At 65.5% G+C, this 17,490-nt stretch overlaps 5 protein-coding genes across 5 annotated transcripts; 3 read left to right on the top strand and 2 right to left on the bottom strand.

Moving 5' to 3' along the window:
* Nucleotides 1-175: 175 nt before the first annotated feature.
* On the top strand, nt 176-1,735 carry ORC2 (Origin recognition complex subunit 2; the record flags this gene model as incomplete). Its single annotated transcript, XM_069354966.1, has 1 exon — nt 176-1,735. One exon carries the CDS (start codon nt 176-178, stop codon nt 1,733-1,735), a length of 1,560 nt encoding a protein of 519 aa, XP_069207037.1.
* A 693-nt stretch (nt 1,736-2,428) lies between these two features.
* On the bottom strand, nt 2,429-3,324 carry Q8F55_006505 (uncharacterized protein; the record flags this gene model as incomplete). Its single annotated transcript, XM_069354965.1, has 2 exons — nt 2,429-3,001; nt 3,058-3,324. 2 exons carry the CDS (start codon nt 3,322-3,324, stop codon nt 2,429-2,431), a joined length of 840 nt encoding a protein of 279 aa, XP_069207036.1.
* A 5,040-nt stretch (nt 3,325-8,364) lies between these two features.
* On the top strand, nt 8,365-10,421 carry Q8F55_006504 (uncharacterized protein; the record flags this gene model as incomplete). Its single annotated transcript, XM_069354964.1, has 4 exons — nt 8,365-8,515; nt 8,591-9,045; nt 9,235-9,639; nt 9,735-10,421. The coding sequence occupies 4 exons, from the start codon at nt 8,365-8,367 to the stop codon at nt 10,419-10,421; spliced, it is 1,698 nt and encodes a 565-aa protein (XP_069207035.1).
* Nucleotides 10,422-11,496: 1,075 nt separating this feature from the next.
* On the top strand, nt 11,497-13,420 carry Q8F55_006503 (uncharacterized protein; the record flags this gene model as incomplete). Its single annotated transcript, XM_069354963.1, has 3 exons — nt 11,497-11,796; nt 11,846-11,994; nt 12,085-13,420. 3 exons carry the CDS (start codon nt 11,497-11,499, stop codon nt 13,418-13,420), a joined length of 1,785 nt encoding a protein of 594 aa, XP_069207034.1.
* A 372-nt stretch (nt 13,421-13,792) lies between these two features.
* SPA2 (component of the polarisome) lies at nt 13,793-17,266 on the bottom strand (the record flags this gene model as incomplete). The annotated part of the gene is made up of 4 exons (XM_069354962.1): nt 13,793-14,143; nt 14,182-16,691; nt 16,730-16,867; nt 16,912-17,266. The coding sequence occupies 4 exons, from the start codon at nt 17,264-17,266 to the stop codon at nt 13,793-13,795; spliced, it is 3,354 nt and encodes a 1,117-aa protein (XP_069207033.1).
* Nucleotides 17,267-17,490: the final 224 nt, after the last annotated feature.

Raw genomic sequence — 17,490 nt, 5'->3', positions numbered from 1 at the left:
GTGAGAGACGACCGGAAGGCCCAGCAGCGGCGAGAAATCAAACGACGCGTTCAGCACCGTCATCTGGTGGAGGCGCGGGAGCAAATTCCTCAATGTTGTGACGCGACTGAAATTGCATGTGGCCGGCTGCTTGACTGCCTTTGAAAGTAACAACGACATACTCACAACGCCAGACATGCCGCCCGCAGTGAGGAAGAAGCCGCGCCGAGCGTCTCCAGAAGCGGAGGCTGGCCCGTCGAACGAGGCTGGGCCGAGCACCGAGCCGTCGGCGTCGCACCTCGTCTCCTTCCTCACCTCGTACGCGGACCGGGAGCGCGGCTCCTCCGCCTCGGGGTCGGACGACGAAGGCTCAGCATCAGGCAGCGGGACGGACCACGAGCCCGAGGACCCGGACGACGACGGTGGGCAGACGCGGACGCCGGCGAAGCGCGGGCTCGTCGGCACGCCGAGCAAGCGGCGCAAGACTGCGACGACGCCGACATCCACTCCGCGACGACGAGCAGCGGGCACGCCAAAGTCCAAGGGCAAGGCGCCGGCGACACCACTAAAGCCCACGGACGAGGGGTTTGTCCGCGCGTCCAGGGCCGACGGGTACTTCCTCACGACGTCGCGCTCGGCGCGGACATCGGGCCAATCGTACACTTCGCTGGCGCAGCCGCTCAGCCAGGCCGAGTACGAGGCGGCGGCGAACGGCGTGCGGGCGGGGCAGGCGCGCGTGCACGAGGCGCTCGAGCGCGCGTCGGCGCACTTTGACCAGTGGGCGGCCGAGCTCGAGGCAGGGTTCAACCTCCTCCTGTACGGGTACGGCTCGAAGCGGCGCGTCGCGAACCGGTTCCTCGAGTCGCACCTCGCCCAGCGTGGGCACTGCGCCGTCGTCAACGGCCACTTTCCCCAACTCGGCATCCGTGACGTGCTGGCCGCGCTCGAGGACACGCTAAAGATCGCCGACGCGCCAGCACCGCCCGCCGCCACGCCACTCGAGCGCGCAGCGTACCGCCTCTACGCTGCCTTCTCCGGGAAGCGCAAAACCCCGCCACTGTTTCTGGTGCTGCACAACATTGACGCACCGGCACTGCGGACACCCAAGGCGCTAGCTGCGCTGTCTCTGCTCGCGTCGTCGCCGCGGATACACCTCGTCGCGACGTTTGACCACGTCAACACGCCGCTGCTGTTCTCTGCGACGCTGAACAACACGCCGCCACACGCGCCCGGCGCCACGGTCAACGGCGAAGTGCCCCCCTCGCGCGGGTTCAACTGGCTGTACCACTCGGTCCCAACGTTTGACGACTACGACGTAGAGCTGGCGTACGCAAGGCTGTCCGCCGCGACCCTGGCGCTCGAGGGCGGCGGCGGCCGTGCAGGCATCAGCGAGGAAGGCACGCTGCAGATCCTGCGCTCTGTTCCGCCGATGGCAGCGCGGCTCCTCAAGGTCATCTTGACGACGCAGGTGGCGTCCCTGCCGGCCGACAGCGCGAGCCACGTCGCGCACCCGCCGGCGCAGACGGCGCCGGGGTTCGCGCTCGACGTCGACCTGCTCCAGCGCACGGCACGCGACAAGTTTATCGCGCGCGAAGAGGACCGGTTCAACGCGCTCCTCGGCGAGTTCCGCGACCACGGGCTCGTCATTGTCGTCGAGCTCGACGCCGAGGGCCGCAGCGGCCGCTGGGCGTGGGTGCCGCTCGGCAAGGCTGCCATCGAGCGCATTCTCGACGAGATGAAAGACGTCGAGGGGTAGGGAGGCAGGTCGGCCGGCTGGTCGGCTGGGCGCCCGCACGGACGAGTGCCAGCGCGACCGCATGCGGAGGGGCTTGGCTATGCAGACGCAGCCGCAACACAGCCGCCGTTTGTTTTCCGTAGCCAGCCAAGCCAAAGGCTGCATCATGCGTATGGATGGTGTGACGACGGCAGCAGTGGGCAGCCTTGGGCGCCAGTCTTGGCCTCGTCGCCGAGCTTTGCTTGCTGCGTGCTCGTGCCGCTGCCACTTGTACCGCGCCTGTGCCAGCCCCTGGCGCCCACCCCCGCGGCGTGGGGCAATGACACGGCCAAGCACAAGACCATGGCTGCGTTGGCCAGATTCATGCCAAGGCTCCCGTTCCTGCAACCGTGGAGCGGCTGGCTTGGCAGGAAACAAGTCGTGGTGCTGCTTCTACCTCGTTTGCTCGCGTCACGCTGGCGCGGCGCGGCGCGGCACAGGCTCGTTCGTTGCCCCACGGCTCTTCCCCAAGGCATGCACGCCCCGCCATCGTCTGCAGTAGTGGTATGCTCGTTCGCCGCTCACCGCACTGCTCGCTCGCACCGCACACGACGTGATCGTTTCAAACATGCATAGGAATACAACGTCGCACGACGTGCGAGAACCCTTGAGCTACGATACAACAGCGGCACCAGCCGTAAACCCTCTCATCTATGAACCCAGTGACGACGATACCTAGGCGAGCTCCTTGCGCTCGGCCTCACGGACACCCTCGAGAAGCATCTCGAGGCCGCCCGGGGGGCGGCGGTCGTCTCCAGGGGACGGGGGACGGCGGTCACGAGACGAGGGGGCGGCGCGGCGGTCGTCCTCACGAAGGGGGGCGAGGCGGTCACCACGCTCACGCTCACGCTCGCGCTCGTACATGGCCGGAGGGGGAGGGAGGTGGATGCGCTCAGAGGGGTAGGCGCCGGCAGGGTAGCCGTTGTAGCCGTGGGGGAGCGAGACCGAGGGGCGGGGCGACGAGTTGTCCGACGAGACCGAGCCGCGCGAGAGCGAGGGGGTGCGCTCGGGAGGGTAGCCCTGGAAGTCGGCGGGGTTGGGCATGGGAGGCATGGCCTGCATCTGGGCCTGGATGGCGGCGAGGTTGAGGCGGGCCTGGAGGATGGTGAGGCGGGTCTGGATGACCGAGGTGAGGCGCTCCTCCTCCGACTTCTTGGCGCCGAGAATGGCCATGAGGAGGTCACGGTCGCCCTCGCCCGAGCGGCGGAATGAGTCGAGGATCGACTTGAGCGACGAGGGGGGAGCGGGCTGGGTGGGTGGTTAGAGGGTTGCAACAAAAAACTGAAAAAAGTGCCACTACTCACCACATCGTCCCAGAAGTTGTCGGTGGGGTCGGCCACGGGCGGCGAGGGCGCCTGCTTGGTGGACATGGGCGGCGAGTAGCTGGCGTCGCGGCGCGAGCGGGGAGGCGAGGGGGGGAGGCGGCGCTCGCGGTCGTCCTGGCCAGCCGAGGGGGATGGCCTGCGGCGGTGGTGCTGCTGCTGCTGGTGGGCGGCGTAGGGGTGGGCGCGGGCCGAGGCGGCGACATAGGCCGGGGCGGGGTGGTGGGGGCGGGGGGATGTAGAGGCCATTGTGGTGATGCAGTAGTGGTGGGTGTGGTTGAGAGAAGTGGGCGTGCAGGTGGTGGGGTGGGTGGATTTTATGGGAGTGGGATTGCGTGGCGCCAAGACTGGAGCTAAGGGGCCAAGGACGAGCAGTGGCAAAGTGCGGTCTTGGCTCGGGGAGGGGGCCGGTTTGACAAAAGTCGTGCGTGGTGGAGCGCCAAGATGATGCGTTTGTGGCGCAGTGTTGTTGCGAGTGACTGGGCAAGTGACAATGGAGGGGTGGGGTGGGGATGAGGTGAAGAGGGAGTTGGGGGGGCAGGTGATGTTGCAAACAGGACGACTCGTCGCTTCTATATTAAAGCACTTTGACGGGAGTGGGGCAGGCAAGCAGGCAGCAGCATGTCGTCTGCCGTCGTCGTCGTCGTCGCTCCCTCGTCGCTGCTCGCTCGTCGCCAGCCAGGCCACCCAAAAGGCTATACTCGAACGAATCCTTGTGCCAAGCCGAGGTCTTTTCTGGGTGCCAAGTCTTGGCATTCCTGAATTCAGGAAACATGCCACGTGAAGATGAGTTTTTCCTCTGGGCGGGCGGGCGGGGCGCGGGGGGGCGGAGGGAGGCGTTGGCGGCGACGGGCGGGCGCAAGTTGAACCGCAGTGGGCCATTTTTGGCCATGCTGGCACCACTGTGGAGCTATAGACGATTGCAACGGGCTACGCACTAGGCCCACCAACGCCGCGCCGCCGCCGCCGTCGGCGAAACGGCCCACACCACCGGCACCACTCCGCCTGCATCCAGACACCTCACGCACTACCCGACGACAACCCACCACGACGACGCCGTGCCGAAAAAAGACATGCTCGGCTGCGTGAATGCTGCTGCGTGCGCAGCGTGCGCTGCGTGCTCTTTCTGCGTCCAACCGGCTACACCTTTGCCATGGACAATGGCGTCAGGGGACCCAAGGTTGACTCGGTCTCGCCCACCCACCCACGCCCACGCCCACACTCACACCCACCCCCACACTTCTAGCATCACTCACACACTGCATACATACGCGTCAGCGTCTGCCCGCCCCGCCCCCGAGGCATGAGATCCACCCGCCCGGCACCGAGGCAGCACCAAGCCCATGCCACACGGCGGCTTGTTCCCAAGCACACCATGCACACCGCCGCCCGCCGAGCACTTGCCTGCTTGCCAAGCGGGGCGGGGCACTCACCCCCTTTGGCGCCCTGTGCGCCGGGCGCAGTGGTGCATCACGACGTATTCTTGGCCATGCTTGATGTCTTGGCATGGAGCTTTTGGCGCGGACGCGGCCAGCGCCGCAGCACAGGAAGACTTTTCGAGCGATTCGAGCGGCACCGAGCCAGGGACGGGGCGCCCCTTTTGGGGGGTGACGACGTGGGCGCGGGGTCAGAGGCGAGAAGTCGGTCGGGGTCCAGACTTGGCTTGGTATAGATCAACATGGCGGCGGGGAAGGGGCCGAAGGGGGCGGCGGGCGCGGCGTGCTGCGACTCTGTGCCAAGGGCGGCAAAGAAATGCTTGGGATGGAGCGGCCGCTCCACCGACGATTACTTGGCCCACCCAGCCGCGGCCCGCGCGACACACCCCCTTGCCCGACAAGACACAAAGTGGGCCCGCACGGCTACCCACGGCTGTGAGAAGTGCCAAGGCCCGCTAGCTGCGTCGGTCGGTCGAGCGAGGTCGCCTGACTCGTGCAAGCAACAGCAGGCAGTCGTCACCCCCAGCCGCCCAGACCAGCCCGCGTCCCGAGTTGTCGGTTGGCCAAGCCCTCCGAGCCAGGGACGCCCTCTATATTTATGGAAATGCGCAGCCCGCCCTGGAAAAACTAGCTGGCTAGGGCCACACTTGCTAATAGCGCGGCCTAATAGTCGCTGCCAGGTTTCTATTTACACCATGCCATATTATTTTCGGTGCGACACCGGCTGCGGCGGGCACCGGCGACGTGGGCGCTGCTATACATACTCGGGGGGCGAGGACTGCGCCGAGCTGCGCACACACGAGCAAGCATGCATGCATGCAGAGCGGCAGTGTGGCACCGCTCAACGCGTGTCCATCAGACCAACGCGCCTCGCGGTACAAAGCATGGTGGGGTGGGGCAACTCGCCGCGCTCGCTTGGCGATGGCGACCCGCACTGCCAAGCCGGCCCCCGTGCCCCTGGTGCGCCGGCCAAGCTCTTGGCACCAGGCGAGATCGCGCAGCCCATGCCCCCGGACCGGCCGTTAGCGAGCGGCTGGATTAGCTGGCCCCCGACCCACTCTGCCATGCTATTCTGGACGGGTGCGTGCGAGTAAGTGTGCGCTATTGGCCGTCCATGCCGCTGCCCGCCCGTGCGTGCGTGCGTGCTCTGGCAGTGTGGCGTGGCGCTGGATCGGCTCGCCAGATCGGCTTGGCAACGCCGCAGAACACGCCACGCGCGGCCACGTTCTTCGGCCACCCCGTCGGCGTGGCGTGCGCAGTCGCCATTGTCGAGCAGAGCGAGCAATGGATGAGTAACGCCGATGGGCTGGGGTTGGCCGTGGCAGGGTGGCGCCGAGCATGCACACCGCACGCGAAGGCAACACCTGGAAGCAGCGTATTTGCGCGCTGAGTGTACTTGCGTGCTGTGGTACTTTGCACCGGGGGAGGAGAGCCCGGCCCCTTTCCGTTACGTCGCAGCGGGGCCTGTGAGGCACTCGGGGGCGGCGCAGCCTGGGTGTGCAGTCAAGTACTGCCGCCCTGCTGAAGCCACGCGCGCAGGGGGCGGACACGAGTTGTCTGCGAGTGGCGCCCATGCAGCCCTCGGCGCTCAACGCAGTTGCGAGGCGAGGCCTGTCACCGTCACTGTTGTAAAGGCCTGGCAGAGCGCGTGGGGACGCTTACCGACGCCGAGGGGAGAGGGCAGACGTGCGGGCGGATGCCCAGCGCCGCCAGGACCGGGTGCTGGGGTGCAGTGCAAGCTGATCGCCGAAGTGCGGTCGAGGCAGCCACCCCCGAGCTGGACCAGTACGTTGCCTTCATCCCAGGTCTGGCGTGCCCATCGTCGGCCTCGCACCCGCGCTGCGTACCTCGCATCCGCACCGTGTCGCCGTCGCCCGGCGTGCAAGCAACGCGGCGACCCATGTATGGAAGCGGTACGAGGAGGCGGAGACGGCGATGGCTTGGGCATGCGCGCGGCGCCACACTCGGCCCATCCACTCTCAGCACACAACACCCCGGGCCGTCCCCGAGCCTGGAGTGACCTGTCGGCCTGCTCTCCTCGCCAGGGGCAGCACGCCGGCCCCTCGGCCCAGGTCGGCAAGATACGAACCCGCCGATGGCCGGCGCGATCGCACGGCGTTGACACCAACGCCGTACGTCGCCCCCGCATATCGTCCCAGTGTTCACGTCGGTGTCCTGGGATATCCGTGCGTGCGCTATCGGGCGATGGTGCATGTGGCGGGGCGTGTCGGTGGCACTTTGGAGTTGGGCGACGCAGACCTCATCCAAGTTGTAGACATGTGCCACGCTGCCTGCCACGCGTCCGCTCGTCCGTTAAGGCATAAGTCGTGGGGTCCTCTGCATTAGTACCGTACAGTGTTCACTCCGTGTCATAGCCCTCGGCCAGTGCTAACGGCGGAGAGGGGGTGAGCGCTGCGACGACGATGAGAAGAGGGGACGAGGGATGTAACCAGTGGACGACGGGACGAGCGTGGAACAGCCCCTCCCGGGGACAGCTGGCACCATGCCCCGCTGACTCCCCCGTTCCCTTCTCCCCACACTGGGCGACCTGGAAACCGGGCTTGGTCTCTGGAGAGCTCGCCGATGGTGTATGGGTCAGTGAAGGGATATGCGACGAGGGGTGGACAACCTCAACTGAGAGGTGGGCGGCACACGTACCCAGCTACCACCCAGCTCCATTATCTTTCACCCTCCTCGCGACAGACTGGAAGCCGGGCTCGTCGAGGACACACATGATAGGCCGTGGCAGTGTGCCAAACGCAGAACACTGTCGACCTCGAGTCAGCTGCCACCCGTCTACATCTACAGCCGACCGCCCAGCGGCCCGGTAGCATACCCGACTCCTCCCACAGCGTCCACACGTCACCCGTTCCCAGTCGCACTGATAGCATCTCCGAGTGCGTTCGCGCTCGTGACACAGCGCCGTCCGGCCCGCCGACGCCGCCGCGCTCGTCGTTCCGTGGCAGACACTTGTGAGTGGGGAACGAGGCCCCGGTTAGAGGACGAGCGACGGCGTAGCACTTCCGACTGGGACCCGGGTCGACGCGGGGGGGGGGAGGGGGGGGGTGGGAAGGGGGCGTGGTGGGGTTGGGCGGGCTCGGGAGGTTGGGTAATGCGTGGACTGGGCCAGGCCGGACGACACGACGCGGCGCCGGAGCCGCTACTGCGAGCCGCCGAACCCCGACGCCGACGCCCGCTGCGGCCAGGCCAGCACCACGCGAACTGCCACCGCGACTCCAGCATCCACCACGCGACTCCAACCAGCCACGCGTACAGCACCCAGCACGACCGGCGCCCCACCGACGCCGCGCGCACACCCCGCGCCCACACTCCGCGCGCACTCCGCAAACTCGCCGATAGCACTGCCGATTGGCGGGCCGGTCGCGCTGTTCCGGGCCGGGGGCCGATAGTCTCAGGGTCGGGTATCGTCGTGCTGCGATATCGGTCGTCGCCTGGGCCGACTCTGCGCGCTGTGCATTCAGTCACTCTGCACGCTGCAGGGCGGCTAGGGGTGTTTTGCGTTGCGAAGCGCACTGCTGCACGAGGCTGCACGCACTACGCCCACGCCCACGCCCCAGGCACGCCGCACTACGCCCTGCCACTTCCCCCCCTCCCCCTCCCCACCCCCCGCCACTGCCGCCGGCGCGGCCCACCCCCCTCACCCACCCTGCCCACGCGCCAGCTAGCATTTCCGGCGCCCTCGCCGCTGGCCGGCAATACAACGGTGGGTAAAATGGTTCGAGGACGGGGTCCCCCCCGCGCCTAGCACATCCGGCGCGGGGGGAGGCCTCGCGGCGCCGAGATACATATACTGCGATGCGGAGCCTCGAGCCAGCCCCCAACACACCCCGCAATGCCCTTCCTCAACCTCGGCTCAAAGGCGACGCACCCGCCCGACAGGGCCCACATCCCGAGCTTTGACGACCTCGGCGTGGTGCTCAACCCCGACGCGGTGGAGCTGGCCCACGACCCCGAGGCGCTGGCGAATGCCATCGGCGGGAATGGTGAGTAGCGAGCTGGCAGCGAAGCTGCCGGCGCGAAGCTGGGCGATGTGGGGTGTGGCACTGCTGACGGCCCAGGCGTCAAGGACCTCTTCGCCTCGCCCGTCGTCTTCATCTCGTCCGTCGCGGCGTGCCTCGGCGCCCTCCTCTTCGGCATGGACCTCGGCATCCTCCAGCTCACCCTCACGATGACGCAGTTCAAGGACCAGTTCCCGCAGTCCGACCCCGACCAGGACCCGCACGGCAACCTCAACCGCGGCGTCATGGTCGGCCTGCTCGAGCTCGGCGCCTTCTTTGGCGCCCTCGCCGCCGGCTACGTCGCCGACCGCTACTCGCGCAAGACGTCCATCCTCATCGGCTCGCTCTGGTTCATCGTCGGCAGTATCCTCCAGACGGCGTCGTACTCGTTTGCCATGCTCGTCGTCGGCCGTTTCGTCGGCGGCATCGGCGTCGGCATGTTGTCGTCCACCGCCCCGACCTACATCTCGGAGCTGGCCCCGCCGAACATCAGAGGGGCACTGCTCGTGCTCGAGGTAGCCTGCATCTCGACTGGGCAAGTGGTTATGTTTGTTGGTACAAACGCTTCGACGGCCTTTGTGGGACGACGGAGAGGCCGAGGGGGAATGGTGGTTGACTCTGCCGCGAGTGTGACGGCGTCGCCTCCCCCCCTCGTCCCCGTGCCACAAAGTGCCACACGCCTGCACCAGCGCTAACCCCCCCAGTACATCACCTACGGCTCGCGCTACATCAAGAACGACTGGTCCTTCCGCGCGCCCTTCGCGCTGCAGATGCTGCCGTGCGTCCTGCTCCTAGCGTGCCTCGTCAAGCTGCCCTACTCGCCCCGCTGGCTCTGCCAGGCCGGGCGCGACGTCGAGGCGCTCAACACGCTCTCGCGCCTGCGCGGCCTGCCGACGTCCGACGCACGCGTGCAGGCCGAGTGGATCCAGATCCGCGCCCAGTCCATCCGCAACCGCGAGGTCCTGGTCGGCGCCCACCCAAAGCTCGAGAACTCGCCCCTCCGCCTCGAACTCGCCGCCTGGGGCGACATGTTCAAGCCTGGTGTCATTCAGCGCACGTACATCGGTATCATGCTCCAGCTGTGCCAGCAGTTTATGGGCATCACTGCTGTGAGTTGTGTTATGGGCCGACGGGGCGGGGAGAATAAGTATCATAAACCCCCGAAAATGCCCCAAAATACGCCACAAATCACTAACACACACAGATCCTCCTCTACACCCCCCTCCTCTTCAGCATGCTCGGCATGGACTACGAGATGCAGCTGCACCTCTCGGGCGCAATCAACCTCACCCAGCTCCTCGCCATCTCGCTCCCCATCTTCTACCTCGACAAGGTGGGCCGCAAGCCGCCGCTCCTCCTCTCGGGCATCGGCATGGCCATCTGCCAGTACATCGTCGGCGCGCTCGTCGCGCGCTTCTCCAACGACTGGGCCGGTAACAAGATGGCCGCGCACGCCGGCGTCGCCTTCATCTACATCTACATCCTCGTGTACGGCTGCGGCTGGGGCCCGATCCCCTGGGCCCTCCCGGCCGAGGTGCACTCGTCTGCGCGCCGCGCCAAGGGAGTCGCGTTGACCACGTGTACCAACTGGTTCGGCACCTTCATCATCGGCGTTATCACGCCCGTCATGATGGACAGCATTGGCTTCGGGACGTTCTTATTCTTTGCGTCGGTCGCAACCCTCGCGCAGGTGTGGGTCTACTTCTGCGTGCCCGAGACCAAGGGCGTCACCCTCGAGCAGATGGACAAGCTGTTCCACTCGCACTCGAGCGTCGAGGACGCGCAGAACGTCGAGCAGCTCATCGGCATGATCTGCAACGACCGCCACAGCGCCAACGGCTCGTCCGACGACCTCAAGGGCGAGGAGACGCGCGTCGAGAAGATTGCCTAGGGTGTGGCGGTGCCACATGGCCGGGGGTTGGTGGACGCTGGCCGGTGACGCCAGGTGGTTAGGGTTAGGTTAGTTAGGGGTGCTCAGTGGCGCAGAGTGACGTAGAGGGAACGGGAAGAAGTGCAAAAGCAGTTGTAGTATCAGCAGGAAGAGTGGAATGCAGGGATTGGAAGCTGTGGCGTGATGGGCGGGGGGCGTGTTTATGTGGTGACGACAACGATGAAGGTTCCGAACCAACGCATCCGTGGTGACGACAATGATGAAGGTGCCAAAGTCTTGCAGGGAGAGTAGCGCAGTGACGTAGATGTACTAACAATGCAGCAGGGAGTGGAGGAATGGATATCGACCTAGAGCCGCGCTGGAAGCCGAAGCCGATGAATCGCGCCACAGCCATGGAGCCGGGCCCACGCCCACATTCCAGCGCAGTGGCCCATTGGAGCGTCGTAGCACCACACCACATCCAGCCTAGCACCACGCCCGACTCGCAGCCTCACATGCAGCGAGGTCAGACGACAACCCGTAGCGCGAGCGCCCCACCTATGCATCCCACTGCTCACGTGAGCGGTCGTGTGAGTCATGCCGCGAGTGGAGCCGAAACAAGGCCTTTGTAGTTAAGGGGGTGCTCGAACAAGCGCCACGCCACGCGCAACCCCTCCGCCAAGGGCCCGCTTGCCCACAAGCGAGTGGCTTGGCGCTGCGTCATGCGTCATGCTGCCCCGGCGCCCCGGTGACGCGTCCACGCACGTTGATGCGGTGCAGCGTATCGTGTTGCCACCCGGCAGTCAGCCGCTTCTAGCACTATCTGAGGCGCCGGGTGGGTGGGACTCCTCGTCGTCCTCTCGTGCCGTGCCGCTGCTGCCGCTGCCGTGCCGTGCCCGTGCCGGGTCCAGTCCAGTCACTGCCGTGCTCGTGCTTCCTTGCTTCGCATTACGCCAGTCGTGCGCCTGTGGCCCGCTCGTGCTATCTCCCAGGCCCGCCTGCCCCTTCGCCCTCGCTCCCCCTTGGAGTACCCCCGACCCATTATTAACCCCCCCGCCCACTCCCCCCTCTCTCATTCACCCATCACACGACACGCATGGCTAATACTGTCCTCATCACCGACGCCGAGCCCGAGCCCGATATACGAAGCTGTATAGATGGCTCAAACTCTAACAACGATCACCACGATGGCGCGCGTGAGCGCGCCGCTGCCGCCGCGCAGGCAGCCGCACCCGCGCCGCCGGCGCCCATCATAACTGGCCCGCTCGACGATGACAAACACGCTTCTACTACCACCCCCAGCGATGCCGCCTCGCCCGTCGCGCCCGTCGCGCCGCACGTCAACCACGCGTACGGCGACGACTGGGCCGAGCCCACCTACTGGCAGAGCTTTAGGGTGAGTGCGCTGTGAGAACCGACGGGACGCACGCTGACCCAACGCCCAGAACATGATCCGCTCCGTCCCCGTCATGGTTGTGCTGCCGATCATCCTGCCGATCGCCTGGGCGCTGTACTTTTCACACCAGAACCCGGTCGCCGTGTTCGTGTGTAGTCTGCTCGCGATTGTGCCACTGGCCGGTGGTCTTGGCTTTGCGTGAGTCGCTGTCCGTGGCGGAGTGGCGGCGACACGCGTCGCGTCCCCCGCCACTCCCACCAACCCTTCTCCCCCCACTAACACCCGCAGCACCGAGGAACTCGCTGTCCGCGCCGGTGACGCCTGGGGCGGCCTGCTGAACGCAACGTTCGGCAACGCCGTCGAACTGCTCATCGCCATCCTCGCACTCGTCAAGGGCGACCTCGACATTGTGCAGGCGTCCATGGCCGGCTCGATCCTGTCCAACATCCTGCTCGTCCTCGGCATGTCGTACTTTGCCGGTGGCCTCCGCTTCCACGAGCAGCTGTACGCCGTCGTCGGCGCGCAGACGCACATCTCGCTGCTCGGCATCTCGATCGCCGCCGTCCTCCTTCCCGAGGCCTACCACCTCGCGTGGCCCACCACCAAGGCCGCAGCCTCGATTGACGCGCCGGCGCCGGTATCCCCCTCGCCCACGCTGCGCGGCCTCGGCACCATGGACCCGCGCGAGCAGGCAAAGATCCTCGCCATGAGCCGCGGACTCAGCTTCATCCTCCTCGCAGTCTACGGCATGTACCTCACCTTCCAGCTCTGGACCCACGCCTACCTGTTCAAGGTGGCGCGCGAGGCGCCCGACGCCCTGCCCCCGCCGTCGACGACGCAGGTCTTCCCCAAGCCGGGCTGGGTGCCCTCGTTGTACACTGTGCGGTCGACCAACGATAGCAAGGACGACGTGCGCGTCAGCTTCTCGGCCGCGTCGCCGCGCACCGACGAGCAGTACGGCGCGACGCTCGCGCCCGACGCTGCGACTCGCGCCCGCGCGGGCTCGGGCGCCAGCTCGATCCAGCCCACGACCGACCTGCGCTACCGCCGCGCCGAGAGCGACCGCTCGACCTCCATCTCGACCCACGACGAGGAGCGCGCCGTCGCCATGGCGCCGCACAACCCCCGCCTCGTGGTCCCGCACGCAAAGCCCCGCGCAAAGACGTTGTTCGCCGTCGCCGCCCTCGCGACGTGTACCGGCCTTGCAGGGTTGACGGCCGAGTGTCTGGTCCACTCGATCGACGGCCTCACGGAGCGCACCAGCGTCTCGCGCGAGTTCATCGGTCTCATCCTCATCCCCGTCGTCGGTAACTCGGTCGAGCACATCACCGCCGTCACCGTCTCGCTCAAGGACCGCCTCAACCTGTCGCTCTCGATCGCTGTGGGATCCAGTGTCCAGGTCTCGCTCTGTCTGCTCCCCATCCTCGTCCTCATCGGCTGGGCCATCGGCCAGCCCATGAGCCTCTTGTTCGACACGTTCGAGACCATCTGTCTCGTCATCGCCGTCGTCCTCGTAAACTTTGCCATCTCCGACGGCCGCACAAACTACCTCGAGGGCTTTGTCCTCATGATGACGTTTGTCTGCATGGCCCTCTGCTGTTGGTACTACGACCCCATTCTCTAGTCGCAAACTACGCATCTAGTTTTGTGAACAAGATAAGGGCTAGCCTCAACTGCTGCCCTTCCGTTGCGCTTCTCATCTCTGCCGAGGTTGCTCTGTCGAGTTGCCTCAGCCGTGATTGCTCCTTTCTTTCGTAGCCGAGGGTCCCCTAGCGGGCTCCCTCCCTGCATGCATCTGTCTGTTTATGAACGGCGTAGCGAGCCCAAACATCCTACAGTCTATACCTCAGTCTCGCTCGTCCTTGATGCTACCCCGCCGGCAGAAGCCACGCCATGGCTGCCGACAGGCCGATACTAAAAACGCCTATGCCACCTCCAGAGCTACATCACCAACCTCAGCCCTCAGCTCATCACTCCCCCACACTTTAGAATGCTCTTACTCCGTCCCCCCGAGCTTCATCAGCGACTTTAATGCCTTGGCAACGCCAAAGCTTGCACTTGCAATGCCCTGTCGCAGCTGCTTGTCAAAGCCGCCAGCATGCGCCGCTGATTGCTGTGCCTCGCCGAGGCGGTCCGTGTTGGCGACCAGGTCGGCAAGCAAGGGGTCGCCTTGAGGCCGCAAGTGGTTGGGCAGAGCAGAGCTCGAGACGCCAACAATCGACGACGAAATGGCAATAACCTCTGACAAGTGCTCGTTGAGCGCAGGACCCTGGCCACCCGTTCTGATCGCTGCCAGCAGGTTCTGAATCGCGTTGACCAAGGCCGAAGATTGTGTGTTGAGGTAGGGCTGCGGTGTGAGCAATGTGCAACTACGTCTCAGCTTACCTTGAGATCATCCCACTCGCGGCTGTCGGCGTTGGAACCGTTCTGCTCGTATCGTCCGAATGCCTGGTCAAACGTCGTGGTGTGCACGCCGGCTGAAGGAAGTCCACCTAAGCTGCTACCAGCTGAAGCGAGCGATAAGCCACGCATGTGTTTTTCGTAGTCGCTGGCTTTACTGCTGCCGATGCTGTCCTGCAAGGCGCTTGTGTGCGTCTTAGGCGAGGTCGTGCTGATCGCGGGCACGGGCACAGGTGGGCCATTGCGTTGGCTGGCAGGCGGCCCCGTAAAGGGATCGTTGCGCGGCTCGACGAGGCGCCTTGGAGGAGCGCTGCTGTACTCGCTGGCACTTGCGACGCTGGCAGTTGAGCCCTTGCGTTCCAAGTCAAACGAGTCGGAGCGCTGGGCAGTCGAGATGACCGACTGGAACGAGTTGATGCGGAACGAAGGGTCGTACGAGCTTGGTGGTGGGGCAGCAGCTAAATTGGCGCGAGGTGGAGACATTGTTGCGGCTGGCGCGGGGTAGTTGCCTGCGCCACGGTATGGACCACTGTTCTGGCGATCGTCACGGCCCGCAGTGACATGAGCGTCCCGCAGCTCTTCTTCAGAGCCGGCGGGCCTCTTGACCAAGGGCTGCGTGTCGTCGTCCTCACTGTCTCCGTTCTCAGGCGTGGGGTTGCTGTACACCGAGTTGCTGCGCTTGACCATGTCTCCAATGCTCATGCTGCCGCGCGTGGCGAGAATCTCGCGCATCGAGCCGGTGCGACGGATCTTGAGCAGCTTGATGATCTCGACCACGTTCGCACTCAGGTGGCCAGCAGCGGCGTCGATTAGGGAGACGGGCGACAAGCCGGAAGCCATGGCGTGGTTGCGAGCTGCCGTCATTAGGCCTGAAAGACGAGAGGTGCTCTCGTACTTCAGCGACTCGAGGCGGCTGACATCGACGTCGAGGTTGGGGCTCTCTTCAAACTTCTTGACGTCCTCTCCAACGTTGGTGACAGCCTCGACGACGGCCTTCATGGCAGGGAGGACACCCGAGGGGTGTGACGAGCGGGCAGCTGCGAGCATGCCATCAATGGCGGTCTGGAATGCCGAGACGTGGGCATCGGCAATGTTTCCGTCTGGTGATGCTGGCAGGTGGTCGTTGGTGAGCGGCTGGGAGACAAACATGGTCGACGTGGCCTTCAGGTTGCGCATTTCGATCCGGATGGCGTTGAATTGCTTCTTATACTCTGCCAATCTGGTCTCGAGATTCTCCCGGGTTTCCTGCTCGTGCTCAAGCTCGGTGACGAGCTTATCGTACCTTTCCGACTGCTCCTGGAGCTCCTGGACGAGCGAGCGCATTTCGGCCTGCAACTCGGCGACGAGGGCGCTGTCGGCACCGCCAGCACCACCGCCAGGGGATGTCCGGACGTCTGTCGTCGTGCGGTGAGCATGCTCCTCCTCGAGGCGGCGAAGCTCGTCCTCGAGTCCCTCGCAACGCTCCCGCCACTGGCTGATCTCCTCCTGGGCTTGACGAGTGGTCTGGTCTCCCTGAGAACGAACAGTGTTGGCGCTGTCGCGCGCGATATCGAGCTCGTTCTGGATCGATCGGAGCGAGGACGCGTGGGTAGTGGCTCGTTCCTTGAGGCCGCGAACCTCGTCCTCGAAATCCCTTCGCCGCTCGCGTTCGTCTCCCAGGTCACGGTTGACCTCATCACGCTCCGTCTCGGCGATCTGCAACCGCCTCTCGAGACCGGCAATGCGTAACTCGTAATCGGCGCGGAGCTTCTGCTCATGGTCATCCCAGCCGTTTGGCGACGTGATGCCAGCGCCCTTGGGCCCCCTTGCAGAAGTCACGTTGGAGGCGAAAGACATGCGGTCGAGGTACTGCGACTGCGACTCGTCGGTCGTCGGCGACATCAGACGCTCGCGCGGTGGAGATGTCGCTGATGAGTCGATCTGGCCGCTCTCGAATGACTCGTCGGAACGCTCACGCAGACCGCTGGGGCCGACGCCGACCAGGCCGCGGCCACCCATCATGTCGACGTCCGCCTGGCTGTCGCGGGCATATGGGACTTGAATCTCCTCCTCGTGCAGGCGACTCTTGTTGGGAACCACAATGTCGTTGGTCGCCGCAGTCAGGTTGGCGAGTCGGTCGCGGTCCACGCCGTTGGCGCCAAGGGGCGGGCCACCGCCGCTGACGCTGCTGCCAATGGAGGATCCTGCTCGGTGATGCCCCTGTCGTTGAGTGTTGTCATTGGAGACATTCCTCAAGCTACCGCCAGACGGGTTAGTCCGGTGCCCCTGCTGAAGGGGCACAGGCCCAGGCGCTGGGGGTTCATCGTATGGGGCCTTCTCGTGCGTGACAGACTGGCCGCCGTCCTCCTCGAACTCGGGATAGCGACGACGCAGCTCGAAGAAGACGTCCGATGCGAGGTCTTTAAACCTATTCTTGGGGAGGGTCGCAAGCTTTTGTCTTGCCTGGTTACGCTTGGGGTGGAAGTCGTCGCGAACAGGTAGGAACGGAAGAACCACTGGGATGGATCAGCATGTTTCCCTCGTCGCAACGTACTCTGCCCATCTGGGTTGCCATTCTCCACGCTCAAGCGACGCATGAGCTCGTCGTAGACGTCGGTGCTGAGCTCGAGAAACTGGAGCCGGGTCAGGCGCGTCAACTTCTCCCGCGCGCTTGCGCGAGCTGTTGGTGATTCTGGGAGCGGTCAGCGTCGGCGTACAATCTCGACTGCGACTTGCCCTTCTCTGCCCAGGCCGCGAGAAAGTCTTTGAGCGCGCGCCAGTGCACCCAGGCCGTCTCCTTGGTGTCCTTCTTGCGCAGCGAGCCCTGGGCGCCGGCCGGTCCAGTTCGCTGTTGCAGCATCGCCTGGTTGGTACCGGCGGACATTGGCGCGCCAGGCTGGTTGCCCATGGCATGCAGGTTTGGCGACGAGCCCGCCGACGGCAGGCGCATGTATGCTGGCCGCGGTGTGCCGCTGGCACCACCTTGTCCGGGCAGCGGGACAGCGTTGCTGCCGGGCGAGGCCATGTAGCCAGGAAAGTTGTGGGCGGGAGCGCCGGCCTGGGGAACCGCCGCGCCGAAGCGGGTGGCCATGGCCGTGAGAGTGTAGAGGCGTAGGAGGGATTAGGGGTAAGGCGAGTGGTGGTACGAGCAATGCCTGCCGGGAGACGTGCTGGGCGACGGGGCGGCGGCGAGTGCAGAGAGAGTCAAGAGGGCAGCTGCGGGTGTGACAAGATGGAGGAAGGTGTGAAATGTCCTTCCTTGTGTAGATTAACGAGTGTGTGGGGGTGGGGGTGGGAGTGGGTGCCGTGTGGATA

This window comes from Vanrija albida (assembly GCF_041260175.1).
Source record: "Vanrija albida strain AlHP1 chromosome Unknown contig_5, whole genome shotgun sequence".
Taxonomy (NCBI): Eukaryota; Fungi; Basidiomycota; class Tremellomycetes; order Trichosporonales; family Trichosporonaceae; genus Vanrija; species Vanrija albida.
This window is presented reverse-complemented; position numbering and strand designations above follow the sequence as displayed.